The following is a 14,190-nucleotide window of genomic DNA, read 5'->3' on the forward strand; positions in this document are numbered from 1 at the left end:
CAGGGTAGTCTCCTGGGGGCCTGCACAGGTAGAACCAGGCATGGCAGCAGGTGGGCAGGGCTGTACACCAGAGGCAGTAGAGCCCAGGTGCTGGATATATTGAAGCCATGTGGGGCTCTTATGGCCATCATAGGGAGATGGGGCTGCAACTCCCTTGGAGGGAGCCACTAATGGGACTGCAGAGCCGCCTTGGGAGGGCAGCAAGGCCGCAAAGCTGTCCCAGGTGCTATGAGGACTGCCTGAGGCTCCGTGCATTACATGTTGTAATGATGCGACCCTAGTGTACTTCCATCTGTGCAGGTGACTGTGCATAGGTACACATAGGTACTCATGCACATGAGACATGAGTGTGTGTGCATGTGTGTGCCCCATGTACTCAGCATGTGTGTGAATCCATCCCTGCCCCAGGTGGGGTAGCCAAGCGACAACAGCGTATGTCTCTACTCCCACAACTCCTACCTACCCCCAACCCTCCCAGCCTTCCTCAGCAGCCCCTTTTGCTCCCTCCTTCATCTTTTCTCCCACAGGCTGTCCTCCTAACTCTATTTCCCTTTCTTCCTCCTAAACTGGCTCTCCCTGGGCCCCAGGACTCCCTCCTATATCCTTCCATGGCCTTGCTCCAAAGAGTGATGGGACGGACCAGGGGTTATCAGGCACACAAATTAAATTGTTGTCCTTGGACACGATGCCTGCCCTCTCTAGATGTTTCCTCTTTTGTACAGTGAGGGAGCCAGAACTGTGGGGGCAAGCCTCCACTCACCTCCTGGGGCCCCTGTTGGGGCTGGGACTCCATGAGGCTGGCCCTGGGGGACATGAAACCCCAAAACAGTCTGAGGGTGAGGGATGGAAAGTTCACAGAACCAGGGGATAGTAAGGGGCTCTCGGAGAGGGTTCTGGTGTCAGGGCCACAGACCTGGATGTCATTGTGCGGATTCCAGTCCGAGTCGTAGATGATGACTGTGTCCGCTGTGGCCAGGTTGATGCCCAGGCCACCCGCCCGGGTGGAGAGGAGGAAGCAGAACTGCTGCGCCCCAGGGGCTGAAGAAAAGAGGCGGTGCTGGTGCACATGGGGTCAGAGAGGGGAGGGAGGGACCAGGCTGCCACAGAGAGCAGGGCAGGCGAGGATACGAGAGGGGAGGGGGATGCCAGGAACTGTGACCCCACCATGGACAACAACCACCATAGCTGCCAGGGACGCTGGAAGAGGCTGGGGGCCCAGGGTGGGCACAGAGCACCACTCGAGCCCCACTTAGCCCCCAGGTGTGCCAAGTCCTGACCCAACAGGAGGGAGCCAGAGTGAGAAGGAAGTTGATTCTCAAAGCCCAGATGGGCAAAGAACAAACTACAAATAGCCAGCAAACACGGGGAACATCTCTGGTGAAGGTCAGCCCTGCAGAGCTCAGTCCTTCATCCTTTGGGCATCCGGGCAGTGAGGCCCCAGCTCTGTTCTGACGGTGGAAAGCAGGGGACAGCCACAGGCCCCAGGGAAACAGCTCATTACTTGCTGCAAATCTTGCCCCTAAAGAGGCCCTGGGTCACCTGACCACTCCCCCCTCCACTGTGTCCTTCACTGAAGAGCAAGCAAGCGTACCTCGCCTCTCCTTCCCAGGTAAGGAAGAGAGCAGATTGGGAGTATGTTGGTGTACTCTTCCTCCCTGACTCCAGGAAGCAGCCCGCAGGGAGCAGGTGCTCAACATCATCCCTCCCGCTGTGTTTTACGATGGCAGCTTCTGCCCTGCTCTGCTCATGACTGGTGTTTATCTGGTGTCAGGACCAGAAGCCCACAGGTACCAGCCGGACCCTCGGTGGTCAGCTCCATCTAGTAACAGGTGGTACTTTCCTCCCTGTCTGGTTCTCAGTCCTGAACAGGTATTACCTCGTGGGCCCCTTAGCACCCCAGCTGGCCCCCAGAGGTTCCATGGAATTCCTTTCAGCATTGAAAAATAAGGGGCAGCTGTTAGGATCTAGGGATGGGTTTGCTTTCTTCAGCCACTAGAGGGGAAGCTAATCTGAACATCAGTTGGGTGGCCTGGCTAAGAGCCTAGCCTGGGAGAAAAGGCAGACATGGGATCCCAATCAAGAACCCCTGGGATGGGACACCTGGGTGGCTCAGTGGTTGAGCATCTGCCTTTGGCTCAGGGCATGATCCTGGAGACCCAGGATCAAGTCTCACATCCAGCTCCCTGCATGGGGCCTGCTTCTCCTTCTGCCTCTCTCTCTCTCTCTCTCTCTCTCATGAATAAATAAAATCTTAAAAAAAAACAAAAACAAAAACCCTGGATGAGGCAGGACTACCGTTGAATCTGTCGATCGCCTCTTGCCGGAGGCCCCCCGTGATGCCACCGTCAATCCGCTCATACTTGTAGCCCTCATACTCCAGGAAGTCCTCCAGAAGGTCCAGCATCTTGGTCATCTGCAGGGGACATGGTATGCCTGAGGGGCTGCCGCAGAGCAGGGAACCGCATGGGGCCGTGGGCAAGGACCCCATGACAGTTGGGGGAAGATAGAACAGCGTGCTGAGTGAGGAGGCAGGCAGGACCCAGGCAGACCAGACATGGGGCTCTCTGAAGAACCACCTCGACCCCTGGAGCCACAGTCATCCCCATGCCAGCCCCACAGCCATCTGCCTGAAACACAGGTCTGAGCATGAGGCAGTCTCCCTGCCCTTAACTCATAGAAGAAAGTCCTAGTTCCTTGCTCTGGCATTCCAGGCTTACAGGATTTAGTGCCCAGTCCACCTGCGCTTCATTTCTCAATGCTTCCATCATACCCCCAGCCATCTCAAATTACATGGACTCTCCTCCTGGAATGCCCACTCCCTTACTGCCTAGGGAATTCAAACAGCACTTCTTCTGTGAAGTCTTCCCTGGTTTTGCTCCCCCTTATAAGAGGAAGGCAGCCCCTCTGGGCTCCCATACCCCTGTGTATCTCCCTTCATTCTTGAGAGATAGTTCAGCTGGATATAAAACAATCTACTCCCACAGGGTACTGCAAATTTGCACTTGTCTCCTGTCACCTATTGCTGCTGAGAAGTCTGAGGACAGTCTGATCATCATTCCTTTGTAGGTAGTAAGTCTGAAGTGATGTGATTTCCCCATGATGGGCCTGGGGCCTTATGCAAACTCTGAGTCCAGCTTAGTCATTGTTTTCTCTACTTCTTCTGCGGCTGTCAGAGGATTACAGGAGCCTCTCCAGGGATCCTCCGTGCAACTTCTCATTCCTAAGCTCTCTCTCTCTCTCTCTCTCTCTCTCTCTCTCTCTCTCTCTCAGCTATATTCTGGGGAGATCCCACAGGGCTGGGTCCCATGCCTCAGCATTGCCTTCACCAGGTTGAGAGCTTATCCAATCTGGAAGTGTTTTATTTCAGTTCCACGCAGATCCTTTTCCTGTGCAAGTATTCTTGTTTCATTTTTTCCTGCTTGTGCTCAACTGATTTCTTTTGATTGATGGGAGGCTATTAACTCCATCAATTTTGAGGATCCTAAACATGTTTGTCTGAAGTCTTTTTCAGGCTATTCTAGGATTCCTTTCATTTGGATTCTACTTACTGTTCTGTGGGACATCTCAACGTCCAGTTTTGTCATGAGTTTCAGAGGTGAAGTTTGTAGGCTCATTTCAGATGGGAAGGCTCTGTCTCTGGTACTTTCCCTCTGCAGCTCCTTCTATCTTGGTCCCTTGAGGCCTCAGCCCAGAATCCTGTCTTATGTTGGCAGGGGGCTGGAGGAATTTGGATGGTCTCCAGCCCAGTGCACAGACCCAGGCTTAGTCAGCTTTCCCCAAATCCCTTGACCTCCTGTGGGCTCGTGATGGGACTGGGGACTGCAGGCAGGAGCAGCTGTTATGAGTTGAATTTAATACACAGAGGAGACACATCCTACCCTGTGGCCATGAGCAAGGGGCCTGGCTCAGCCTCACCAGACAGGAGCATTTTCACCAGGACCCCACAGGAACGTTCTTATGACTTCCACTACAGACCCCAGAACTAAGTAACTATCTCTTTACCTCCATCTCTCACACTGGACCGTGGGTATTTCAAGGACAGGGACAGGCCCCATGCTGAGCACAAAGTCTGATGGAGCACAAATGCAACCAGAGGAATGAAAGAACAGGGCCCACAAACCAGCAGACCCCCGAGGCTGCAGTGTGCCTCTGACCACCCAAGAGGCAATGCTATAAGTGCTGGAGATGGCCTCCCAGAGCCGCCCCCATGCAGGCTCCTCCCAAACAAGTCCCAAGGCTGCCCCTCTGTGACAAGTCAGACTGCAGGGGTGAGGGGCTAGGGCTGTCGTCCCAGCCTGGACACCAAGGCGGGCTCACTGCCTGGAGAGGAACAGGCCAGAAGGGGTGGGTGGTGAGGACAACACTGGCCTTTGTAGCCAACATGCCCTGGGTGCCTAGAACTTGGCACCCAGCCCGTTTTCCTTGGCCACGTCAGGCCAGGACACAGCAGAATGGCTTTTGACATGCAATTCACATGGGAACAGCACCAGGCCTTGGGGGCTGCCAGAGGGTTGTGCTCTCAGCTAGCAGGGATGGCCTCTGCAGTGTGTGTGGTTGAGGCTGGGGGAGGCAGAGAGGTGAGCCAGCCACTCAGGGCCAGCTCACCTGGGAGAAGATGAGCACACGATGCCCTTCGTCCCGCAGCTTCTTGAGCATCTTCTGCAGCAGCATGAGCTTGCCTGAAGACTTGACCAGGGAGCTGCCATCGTAGGAGCCATTGGGCAGGACAGGGGCCTCCTGCAGACACAGCAGAAGGTGGGGCACTGGGGGAGGCATCCCCTCTCCTCTCTGGCTCTGCACTGAGGCCCGCAGGGATGGACAGAGGCCCAGTAATGGGCTGAGCACAAAGCCCGAGCCCAGGGTCAGGCCAGGCTCAGCAGAAGCAGCCGGGCCACGCATCTCACGGCCAGGGCATGCATCTCACGGGTCCCCTCCCAGCACAGTGTTCCCAGGCAGAGCGCAGCTGTGTTGGCCCGCCCTCCGTCTCCCCCTACTGGCACTCCACCAAGATGCCAGGGACATCAGGAAGCAGGCAGATGAGAGTCTTAAACTAAGCCGGCTTCCCAGAAGGAATTATGCCTAGTCTCCGCCGTCACCGTGGGGCACCTCCTGGCCAGGCCAACCCTGAACCCCAGCTGGGTAGGACCTACATCCGTCTGAAAGCCCCTGTTGTGCCAGAGTGGTGAGAGTGACCTGGGTTGCCTCAAGGGCAGATCACCCACAGGACAGCCCCCCACACCTCGCACGCATCTGTCTGTTCCCCTTGGGAGTTCCCTAAACTGCCGAGGGTTTCAGTGAGAACCAGAATAGTAGTGACAGTGGTGACAGGGACAGCCATGCCAAGCTCCCTGTGAGAGCACCTCACGTGCACTTTTGCATCTGGCCTTCACTCTCAGGCAGGTACTATTGCCCCGTTTTAGAGAGGAAAAAGTCGAGGCTCAGAGAAGAACAATTGGCTTTGCTGAGATCACAGGGCTGGGATCTAGTTTCTCACCCAGGGCTGCATATCACAATCACCCGGGGCACCACTCAGGCCTGCCTGACCCCCTGCGTGACTGAGCACAACCAGATCAACCTGGGGTCCCCTGATGCTGAGGCTGGAGGAGACCTTGGGGTGCCTCCCTATCCCCCACTACTTTATGGTCATAAGGAAGGGGCAAGGAAAGGAGAGGGCTTGCCTGAGCAATGGATGGAGGTAGTAATAGAGAAACTTGGCATAAAGAGGACCTATGTCACCTCTAAGTCTTCATACTCGGGGAGGGTGGAGGGCAGAGGGCCTGCCACAGCAGCCAGGGGCACTGTGGCAGCCGTGGATACACACTGCAGTGGGCAAAAGGAACACACGGCAGCAGCCTCATGCCCTGACCATGGTGGCCATGGGTACCTACCACAGTGGCCACGGGGTGGCCATAGGGACCTACCACAGCAGCCACTGGGAAGAGGTAGGGGTGGTTGCAACACTTCTTCAGATCCATCATGATGTTGAGCAGCGACACCTGGTTCCCACCCCCCTTGGAGTTGAGTGCCTCGAAGTTCCGCGTGAGGATGAACTTGTAGTACTTCCTGCAGCAGGGCGAGGAGGGGAGGAGAGGCGGTCTGGACACCAGGGCACAACAGTCCCTGAGAGAACACTCTGCTCTGCAGGGAGGCCAGGGGCTTCCAGCCAGCACAATTTACAGGAGACCAGGGGAGGCCTGGAGTCACCCAGCAAGTTACTGGGGACAGTGCAAGAACTCGGGCAGCCCCAACCCTAACCACTGAACAGGTCAAAGAAATGTGTGCAAAAAGCAAGTCAAGTCCTCAGTGGGGCCAGAGAGCCTTCCCACCACCCTGGGAAGCAGTGCAGGAAGGTCAGGTCAGACCTGGGGGAAGACAAGCCCAGGGGGAGATGAGGCCCACTGCTCTGTGGTGGGGCCCCAACGGGCCAGACATCCACTCACTTCTGCATCTGGCTCAGCTCCACACGAACGATCAGCTCAGTCTTGGCTGGCATGTTCTTGAAGACATCAGCCTTGAGCCGCCTCAGCATGTGTGGCCCTAGCAGGTCATGCAGCTTCTTGATCTGGTCTTCCTTGGAGATATCGGCAAACTCCTCCAGGAAGCCCTCCAGATTGCTGCAAGAAAGAATGGGGATAAGAGCCAGGAGCAGGGGACTGAAGCAGGCCAAAGCCCTCTGCAGAAGGAGCCAGGACTGGGGTTGGGGGGACCAGAGGGCCATAGGGCAGGCCGGTTGGCTGCTGGGCCTGGGAGCCCTAGGTGTCCATCTAAGTCAGGGCCCCCCCCCACCCCCAACGCCCCAGCACTGCTCTCTCAGCTACATAGGATATGTTCCTCTCCTCAAAGCTATCCTGGACATGAAGGCTCTAGAATGCTTACCCATATTACAGAAAAGGAAACTGAGCCTGAGGGGGGCCCAAGGTTGTATGGTCCAGCCTGCCCTCCAATCTATCCTCCCAATTCCAAAGTCAGCACTGTCTACCCTGAGCCCCTACATTCTGAGCCGGAAAATGAGGTAAGTGAAGACAGGGAGGCCAAGGAAGGAGACCCCAGAATTCCCAATGGCCACAGGTTTGCCCCTATATCCAATGCCACCCCCAATGTTCTGTGCCCATCTCTGCACCCATGTGGTCACTTGGGTTTCCATGGAGAGGAAGGAACAAGCCTGGGCATGGGGGTAAGGAGGAGAGCCCCAAAGGACTCGCAGGTTCTCCTCGAGGAACAGTCACCATGTCCCCTGAGCACCTGCCAACCCCGTGGCCCCTCCCGCACAGGTCATTCAGGGCAGGCCTTGCTCACGCTCCCATTCTACTGATGAGGAAGCCAAGTTCCAGCAAGCAGCTGGGGTGCCGCCATCAGACACTCCCGCTCCTTCCCTGGCTGCCCATTTGCCCGGCCCCCCGACCCGGCCCCCCAGCTCACTTGAATCTCTCTGGAGTCAGGAAGTTGAGCAGGTGAAAGAGCTCCTCCAGGTTGTTTTGAAGGGGGGTCCCCGTCAGCAGCAGCTTGTAATCGATCTTGTAGCTGTTTAAGACTCTGAAGAACTTGGAGGGGAAGGAGGCTGGTCAGGAGGCATGGGGCAGCCAGCTGGCCCACCAGGGGGTGGGTGGGGGCTCCAGGGGCCAGCAGCCAGCACCACCTACCTTGGACTGGTTGTTCTTAAGCCGGTGGGCCTCGTCCACCACGAGGCAGGCCCACTCAATGGAGCCCAGGATGGCCTGGTCGATGGTGATGAGCTCATAGGAGGTGAGCAGGACGTGAAATTTGATCTGCACTTCTTTCTGGAGGGGAAGAAGAGCATCTGGGAGGGGAGCAGATAGGGTCTCCAGAGACCGGGAGGCATACGGGAAGGGTGGCAGGACCCCCGAGGGCCCAGAGAAGCCCTGGGACTGAGAGGATGGGCAGAGGGTTAAGCTGAGACCCAGGCACCGCTCCCCGAGCAAAGGAAACACTGCCATTGAGGGGCAGCCAGGAAGATGAGCCTGTGCTCATCCTCACAGGTCACTCCGCTACGCCCCCCTGTCCCTATGTATGGCCCGTGGGGTCTCAGGCTGGGCAAGCACCCCCAGGCTCCCATGGCCCATGGATGGCTTGAGCCAGGATTCTAACAGAGAAGTGGCCCTGCATTTGAGGCTAAATGCTCTGCAGGTACTGACTTGAAATTCCTAGTAATTATATCATTGAATTGGTGTTTCATAAGGGGAGGCCGACGGGACAGTAGAGCCTCCAGTGCCCAGGCCTCTGCCCAGCAAACACCAACACCTCAAGCCCCTCGTGGAGGCCAGGTCCGGGCATGGGGGACACTCACCCTGAGGGTAGCCCCATGTTGAGGGAACATGACATTAAACAGCCAATAAAAACCACATCCTGGGGAGAGAGAGGGACCACGGGACACAGGGAAAAGCTGTTTCCTGCACTAGAACCAGGGGCCATGGATCTTCATTCTTCACTGGGCCCCACAAAGGAAGGAGCCCGTCCTGGCTCTCCCTGTGACCAGCGTCCCTGTGGGAAGGGGCCTGAGATGGGCAGAGGGGCATCTCTGGGTTTGCAGACCCTGCCCTTCTGAGCTAGACCTCAGTCAAGTTCATCAATCTCCAGAGCCTCAGTCTCCCATCTGGTAAAAAGGGCACAATCCTGTGTATGTGAGGAATGCCACGAGAATCCAAAGAGCACAGGTTGTTCTTCACAGAATGACACAAAGTCCCCCCAGGATCCAACAGAGCCACTTCTGGGGACAGACCCGAAAGGCCCCAAAGAAGTGGAACAGGGATCTGAACAAATATTGGCACATCCACGTTTCACAAGAACTGAAACGTGGAAACAACCCAAGCATCTGTGGACAAATGAGTGAATACAGATTTCAAAATGCGGTCTGTTCACACAGTGGAACGTTATTCGGCCTTAAGAAGGGAGGGCATCCAGCCCCGTGTGACCATGGATGAGGATGATATTACGCTCGGCAAGGGAAGCCAAACACAGAAAAGCATATACTAAAAAAAAATAATAATAAAAAAAAAAAAAAAAAAAAAAAGAAAAGCATATACTGCACAATCCCACGCGAAGGAGGTATGGAGAGTCGTCGAGGTTAGAGAGGGAGGAAGCTGGGTGGGTGCCAGGGGCTGGGCAGGCAGAGGCGTTACTGCTTGCTGGAGACCAAGTTTGGGTTTTGCAAGATGACAAAGTTCTGGAGGTACATGCTGTGATGGCTGCATGAAAAAGTGAGTGTACTGGGCAGCCCAGGTGGCTCAGCAGTTTAGCGCCGCCTTCGGTCCAGGGCGTGATCCTGGAGACCCAGGATCAAGTCCTGCATCGGGCTCCCTGCATGGAGCCTGCTTCTCCCTTTGCCTGTGTATCTGCACCCCGCCCCCTTCTCTGTCTCTCATGAATAAATAAATTAAAGATTTTAAAAATAAAAAAAAAGTGAGTGTACTTAGTGGCCCTAATGACAACACTCCAAAATGGTTATGATGGTAAATTTTGTGATTGTGTATTTTACCACAATTTTTTATTCTTTAAAAGATTTGTTTTTTATAAAGATTTTATTCATTTATTTGAGAGAGAGAGAGAGAGATCAGAGCAGGAGAGAGGGGCAGAGGGGCTCAAATCCCAGGACCCAAGGATCATGACCTGAGCTGAAGGCAAACGCTTCACCAACTGAGCCACCCAGGCACCCATTTACTTATTGGAGAGAGGTAGGGAGAGCATGCGGTGGGGAGGGGCAGAGGGAGAGGAAGAGGGAGAGAAACCCAAGTAGACTCCATGCTAAGGCAGAGCCTGACGTGGGGCTCAACCTCATGACCCTGAGATCATGACCTGAGCTGAAACCAAGAGTCAGATGCTTAACTGACTGAGCCACCCAGGGACCCCTATTATACCACAATTTTTTTTAAAAAAGAAAAGAGATGAGTCTGCAGCATGCCCAGCACATCACAGGACCCCAGTGTGAGCTCAGGAGAGGTTTCTGTGACTTACTGGCCCACAGGCCCATCACCTGACCCCTTTGGGGTCACTGAGTGATCCCCTCATTCAACAAATAGTTACCGGGCATCCCCCGGGGTCATAGCTGTTCCACGGTGCTGGAGCAAGCTGGGGTGAGAACCCCCGGGGTTCCTGGGAGGTGACTGCCAGCCCCGAGCGCCACAGCTAAGGTCAGTGCTAACATGAGTTGAGGCCTACCACGTGCCGTGCACTGTCCCAAGTGCTCCTCAAAGTGAGTCTGAGGAGCAGAGGCATCCGTATCTCCTGAGACTTTGTCACACATGTGGCGTCTCAGGCCCCACCCCAGAGTGGCTGGATCAGAACCCGCCCTTCAACCCCCAGTGACACAATCAAGTCTGAGAGACCCTGCCTAGCTCATTCAGTGAACCCTTCACAACCCTGTGGGCAGATCTCTTAGCTCATCTTGGTGAGAAGAATCTGAAGCACAGAGAGGTCACACAGCTGGTGTGCCAGGTTGAATCATGTCCCCCCCCCTCCCCCCCAGAATACATGTCCACCCTGTACCTCAGAATGTGCCCCTTTTAGGAGCTACGGTCTTTGCAGGTATAATCAGTTGAGATGAGACCATCTGGACCAGGGTGGGTCCTGAATCCAGTATGAGTGGCATCTCTATAGACACTGATAGTATGAGGGGCGGCCCTGTGCCCAGAGGCAGAGATGGGAGTGATGTAGTCATGAGCCAAGGAACGCCAACAGGCAGCAGAAGCCAGAGCAGGCGGGACGGATCCTCCCCTAGTGCCTTCAGAGAGAGCACAGTTGTGCCAACACCCTGATTTCAGATTTCCAGCCCCGAGAACCAGGAGAAAGTAAGTTTCTGTTGTTTTCAGCCCTCTTTCCGGTGCTTTGTTACAGTGGCCCTAGGATACTGACACGGCTCGGAACTCTGCCTGAAGAGCAGCCCTTGGCCAGCCACAGGCCTGCACGGGCAGGCGCCTGAGCTGAGGGACTCCTGCCCAGATGCAGCATGTTGATGGTACCAGGGGCGGACCAGGAGCCTCTCCAGGGTCCCCCTGGGGCTAAGGGACACTCACCTTCATGCGAAACACCTTCTTCCCACTCCGAATGGCGTTGTCCTCAAAAGAAAACTCATTCTCTCGGATCACGGAGCGGCTCTCCTTGTCCCCCGTGTAAGTGACCACATAGAAGTCGGGTGCCCACATCTCGAACTCACGCTCCCAGTTGATGATGGTGGACAGGGGAGCACTGACCAGATAGGGCCCCTTGGAGTGCCCCTGGAGACAGGCAGATGGATACAGTGAGGCTGACCACCTGTGGCTGCCCCCCTGCCCCCAGGGATCCCTGCCCCTGCCCACACACCTCCTTGTACAGAGAGTAGAGGAAGACAATGGTCTGCACGGTCTTGCCCAGCCCCATCTCGTCAGCCAGGATGGTGTCAGTGCCCTGGGCCCAGGAGAAGCGCAGCCAGTTGAGGCCCTCCAGCTGGTACGGGTGCAGCGTGCCACCCGTCGAGTCAATGTACCAGGGCTGCTTGTCAAACTTGACCGTGGGCTACAGAGGAGGAGAGAGGTCCAGATACTCCCTGAATCTGGGGCACAAGAGCCCAGCCCCGGGCTTGGCACACACTATTCCCCTGCCTGGAATTCTATCTTCACTCCTCTCAAGCCTGCCTACTCATGCATCCTTCAGGTCTTGGCTGGAACACTCCCAGTCTGGCTTAGGTGTTCCCATGTCCTCCTGTGGCCGCCCTGTACATTTCCAATTGGGTGGTTTCCTGATTGTTGGGTTCTCTGACTTTGAGCCCAGGTTGCAGTCACCATACTTGTCCTGTTCACCACTGCCTCCCAAGCCCTACATGGTACCTGGGACCTGGTGGACACTTGGTCAACATTTGTTTGGTGCATGCCTGAGTGCTTCTTTCCCTTGATCCTAAACATCACTCTCTGTCTCCTTTATCCTGCAGCTCAAGGCTGCCTCCCCCATGAAGTCCTCTAGATGTTCCAGGCCCATGTGCCTTCCCCTGGCATCCCCCAGTTCCAGGCTGAACCCCCAGGTTCTGTGTGTACCCGCCATGGGCCCGGGGGAGATGAACACTTCTTGAAATGGGGCCAAAGTCCTTGTTCCAACAGCTGGCAGACACCCCAGAGAAGTCTGCTGAATGAATAAAGGTCAACCTTCCACACCCTATTGGGCTCAGAGCCGGGGTAAGGCAAGCTGGGGAGGGTCTCCTCTCCCAGGAAAGCTAAGAATAGTGCGGAATTACAGATCAGCTGCAGTGCTCCTGAAATTGATTAAAACGCTGGGAATTAGCTCCTTTAAAGTAATGTGAACATGTGTGCTGAGCAGAGACCATTTGCCCCCCACTTTGTTCTAATTCACAGGAAGCCAGGCCTCTGTGCCCCGGGAGGTACCACTCTGCATCAGGCTGGGGGCCCTAGATCCTGGGGTGGAGCTCGCCCTGGTGGGACAGGGCTGGGTCTTCATCACCTTGTCCCGTCCGCTGCCCGGCTTAAATGGACTGAACCCAAGGGCACCCAGCGCACCACATCCACAGAACATGCCAGCCTCCAAGGCCCAGCCTGGGGCAGCAGGACCCAGCAACCCCAGCCACTGCCCCCTCCCTGCTCACATCCACAATGGGTGTGTCTGGCGGTTTCTCCTGTTTATCGTCCTTGAGCTTCTTGCCTTTCTTGACCAGCCTCTTGGGCAGCCTGGCGTCCTCACCCAGCATCAGCTCCCTGAGAAAGAAAAGGGCAGGCAGATGAGCCAAGCTCAGGCCAGCAGGAGGCAGCAGCCTGGGGATAGCCCGGTGGCCGGTATACCTGTGGCCCCAGTAGGCCTGCTTCAGGTTGTCATAGTAGGGGATGTCAATGTCGTCAATCTCCCAGGTACACTGGTCATAGGGCAAGTCCTTCCACTTGATCAGGTAATGCACGTCCCCCTTCTTGTCGAAGCTGCAACACAGCACATGGGTGGTAGGGGAGGGGTGGGCTGGTGGCCTGGGTGGGGGTATAGGGAGTCTGGGAAGGTACCTCACAGGATGCCCTAGGGATCATGAGCCCAGCCAAGAGGAAAGCACCAGGGCAGTGACTCTAGAGAAGTGAAGCGGCTTGCCTGAGGCCACACAGTGAGTACCAGGGATGAGAATATGGGGTGAGTGGCAATGCTGGAGAGGGACAGGGGACAGGCCACACTCACAGAGGAGGAGAGAGCCTGAGACACTTCCAACCTCCATCACAGTGGCCAATCCTATCAGGGCAGGGGGTCTGAATTGGACAGTCCTCTCCCCTGACCAGAGGCCTTTGTATTTTATTTTTTTAAGATTTTATTTATTTGTCAGAGAGAGAGAGAAAGAACATAAGTGGGAGAAGCAGCAGCCAGAGGGAGAAGCAGGCTCCCCGCTGAGCAAGGAGTCCAAGGCAGAACTTGATCCCAGGGTCTTGGATCATGACCCAAGCAGAAGGCAGATGCCTAGCCAACAAAGCCACCCAGGCACCCCAGGCCTTTGTATTTCAACTTAAAAAATTCAAAGGACCAGAGCCATGCCCATCCTGGTCCCATCTCTGCAAAGTAGGTGAGGTCACCTCTTCTGAAACCCCCTGGGAACACGGGGACCTGAAGACCAAGCTAACAGCATGGAAGGGGGACTCCAGAGAAGCAAGCTGCACTTCAGCTTGATTCCAGCTGCTGGGAGAGTGCTCGAAGCCTCCCACCCAACCTGAGCTGAGTGGGTACCCAAGCTTGGGCTGGGGTCAGGAGAGCCAGGACTCCATCAAAAAACCTGTGGCTGCTGCAAGCCAGGGTACCATTAAGGGAAAAACCAATCCCCCATCACCATGGAAACTGACGGTTGGGTTTTTTTTTTTTAATAAATATTTAGTCATTACTCAGACTTGGGGTAAAAAATGTAGGAAAAATTCACCTGCCCTGCCTTAAAGGCAGGGAGGAAGATTGCCACGAATGTTTTTAAAGTGGAATTTAATAAAGGTTAAAAACTGCAGGTCAGTTCAGTGGGAGGCTTAGGTTTGCATAGGATCTAACCTTCTTTACAGGAGTCATTCTCAGAGTGCCTGGGCAGCTCAGGTCATGATCTCAGGGTCCTGGGATCAAGCCCCAAGTCAGACTCCACTCTCAGTGGGGAGTCTGCTTATCTCTCTCTCTGCCCCTCCCCTCACTTGCGCTCTCTCTCTTTCTCTCTCTCTCTCTCTGTCTCTCAAATAAATAAATAAAATCTTT

At 55.4% G+C, this 14,190-nt stretch overlaps 1 protein-coding gene across 2 annotated transcripts in view; it reads right to left on the reverse strand.

Annotated features, from left to right (window-relative positions):
* The window catches only part of CHD5 (chromodomain helicase DNA binding protein 5), a 60,872-nt gene that overhangs the window by 20,820 nt on the left and 25,862 nt on the right, over positions 1 to 14,190 (reverse strand). For both annotated transcript variants that reach the window (XM_041773131.1, XM_041773130.1), the window contains exons 12-22: positions 12,777 to 12,908; positions 12,584 to 12,692; positions 11,314 to 11,505; positions 11,028 to 11,228; positions 7,641 to 7,778; positions 7,420 to 7,541; positions 6,441 to 6,614; positions 5,922 to 6,063; positions 4,606 to 4,737; positions 2,296 to 2,413; positions 914 to 1,038 (exon numbers count right to left, since the gene is read on the reverse strand). In XM_041773131.1, the coding sequence (XP_041629065.1) occupies positions 914 to 1,038; positions 2,296 to 2,413; positions 4,606 to 4,737; positions 5,922 to 6,063; positions 6,441 to 6,614; positions 7,420 to 7,541; positions 7,641 to 7,778; positions 11,028 to 11,228; positions 11,314 to 11,505; positions 12,584 to 12,692; positions 12,777 to 12,908 (1,585 nt within the window). The remainder of the gene's footprint in view (positions 1 to 913; positions 1,039 to 2,295; positions 2,414 to 4,605; positions 4,738 to 5,921; positions 6,064 to 6,440; positions 6,615 to 7,419; positions 7,542 to 7,640; positions 7,779 to 11,027; positions 11,229 to 11,313; positions 11,506 to 12,583; positions 12,693 to 12,776; positions 12,909 to 14,190) is intronic.

The sequence above is a fragment of the Vulpes lagopus genome, chromosome 10, assembly GCF_018345385.1.
Source record: "Vulpes lagopus strain Blue_001 chromosome 10, ASM1834538v1, whole genome shotgun sequence".
Lineage (NCBI taxonomy): Eukaryota > Metazoa > Chordata > Mammalia > Carnivora > Canidae > Vulpes > Vulpes lagopus.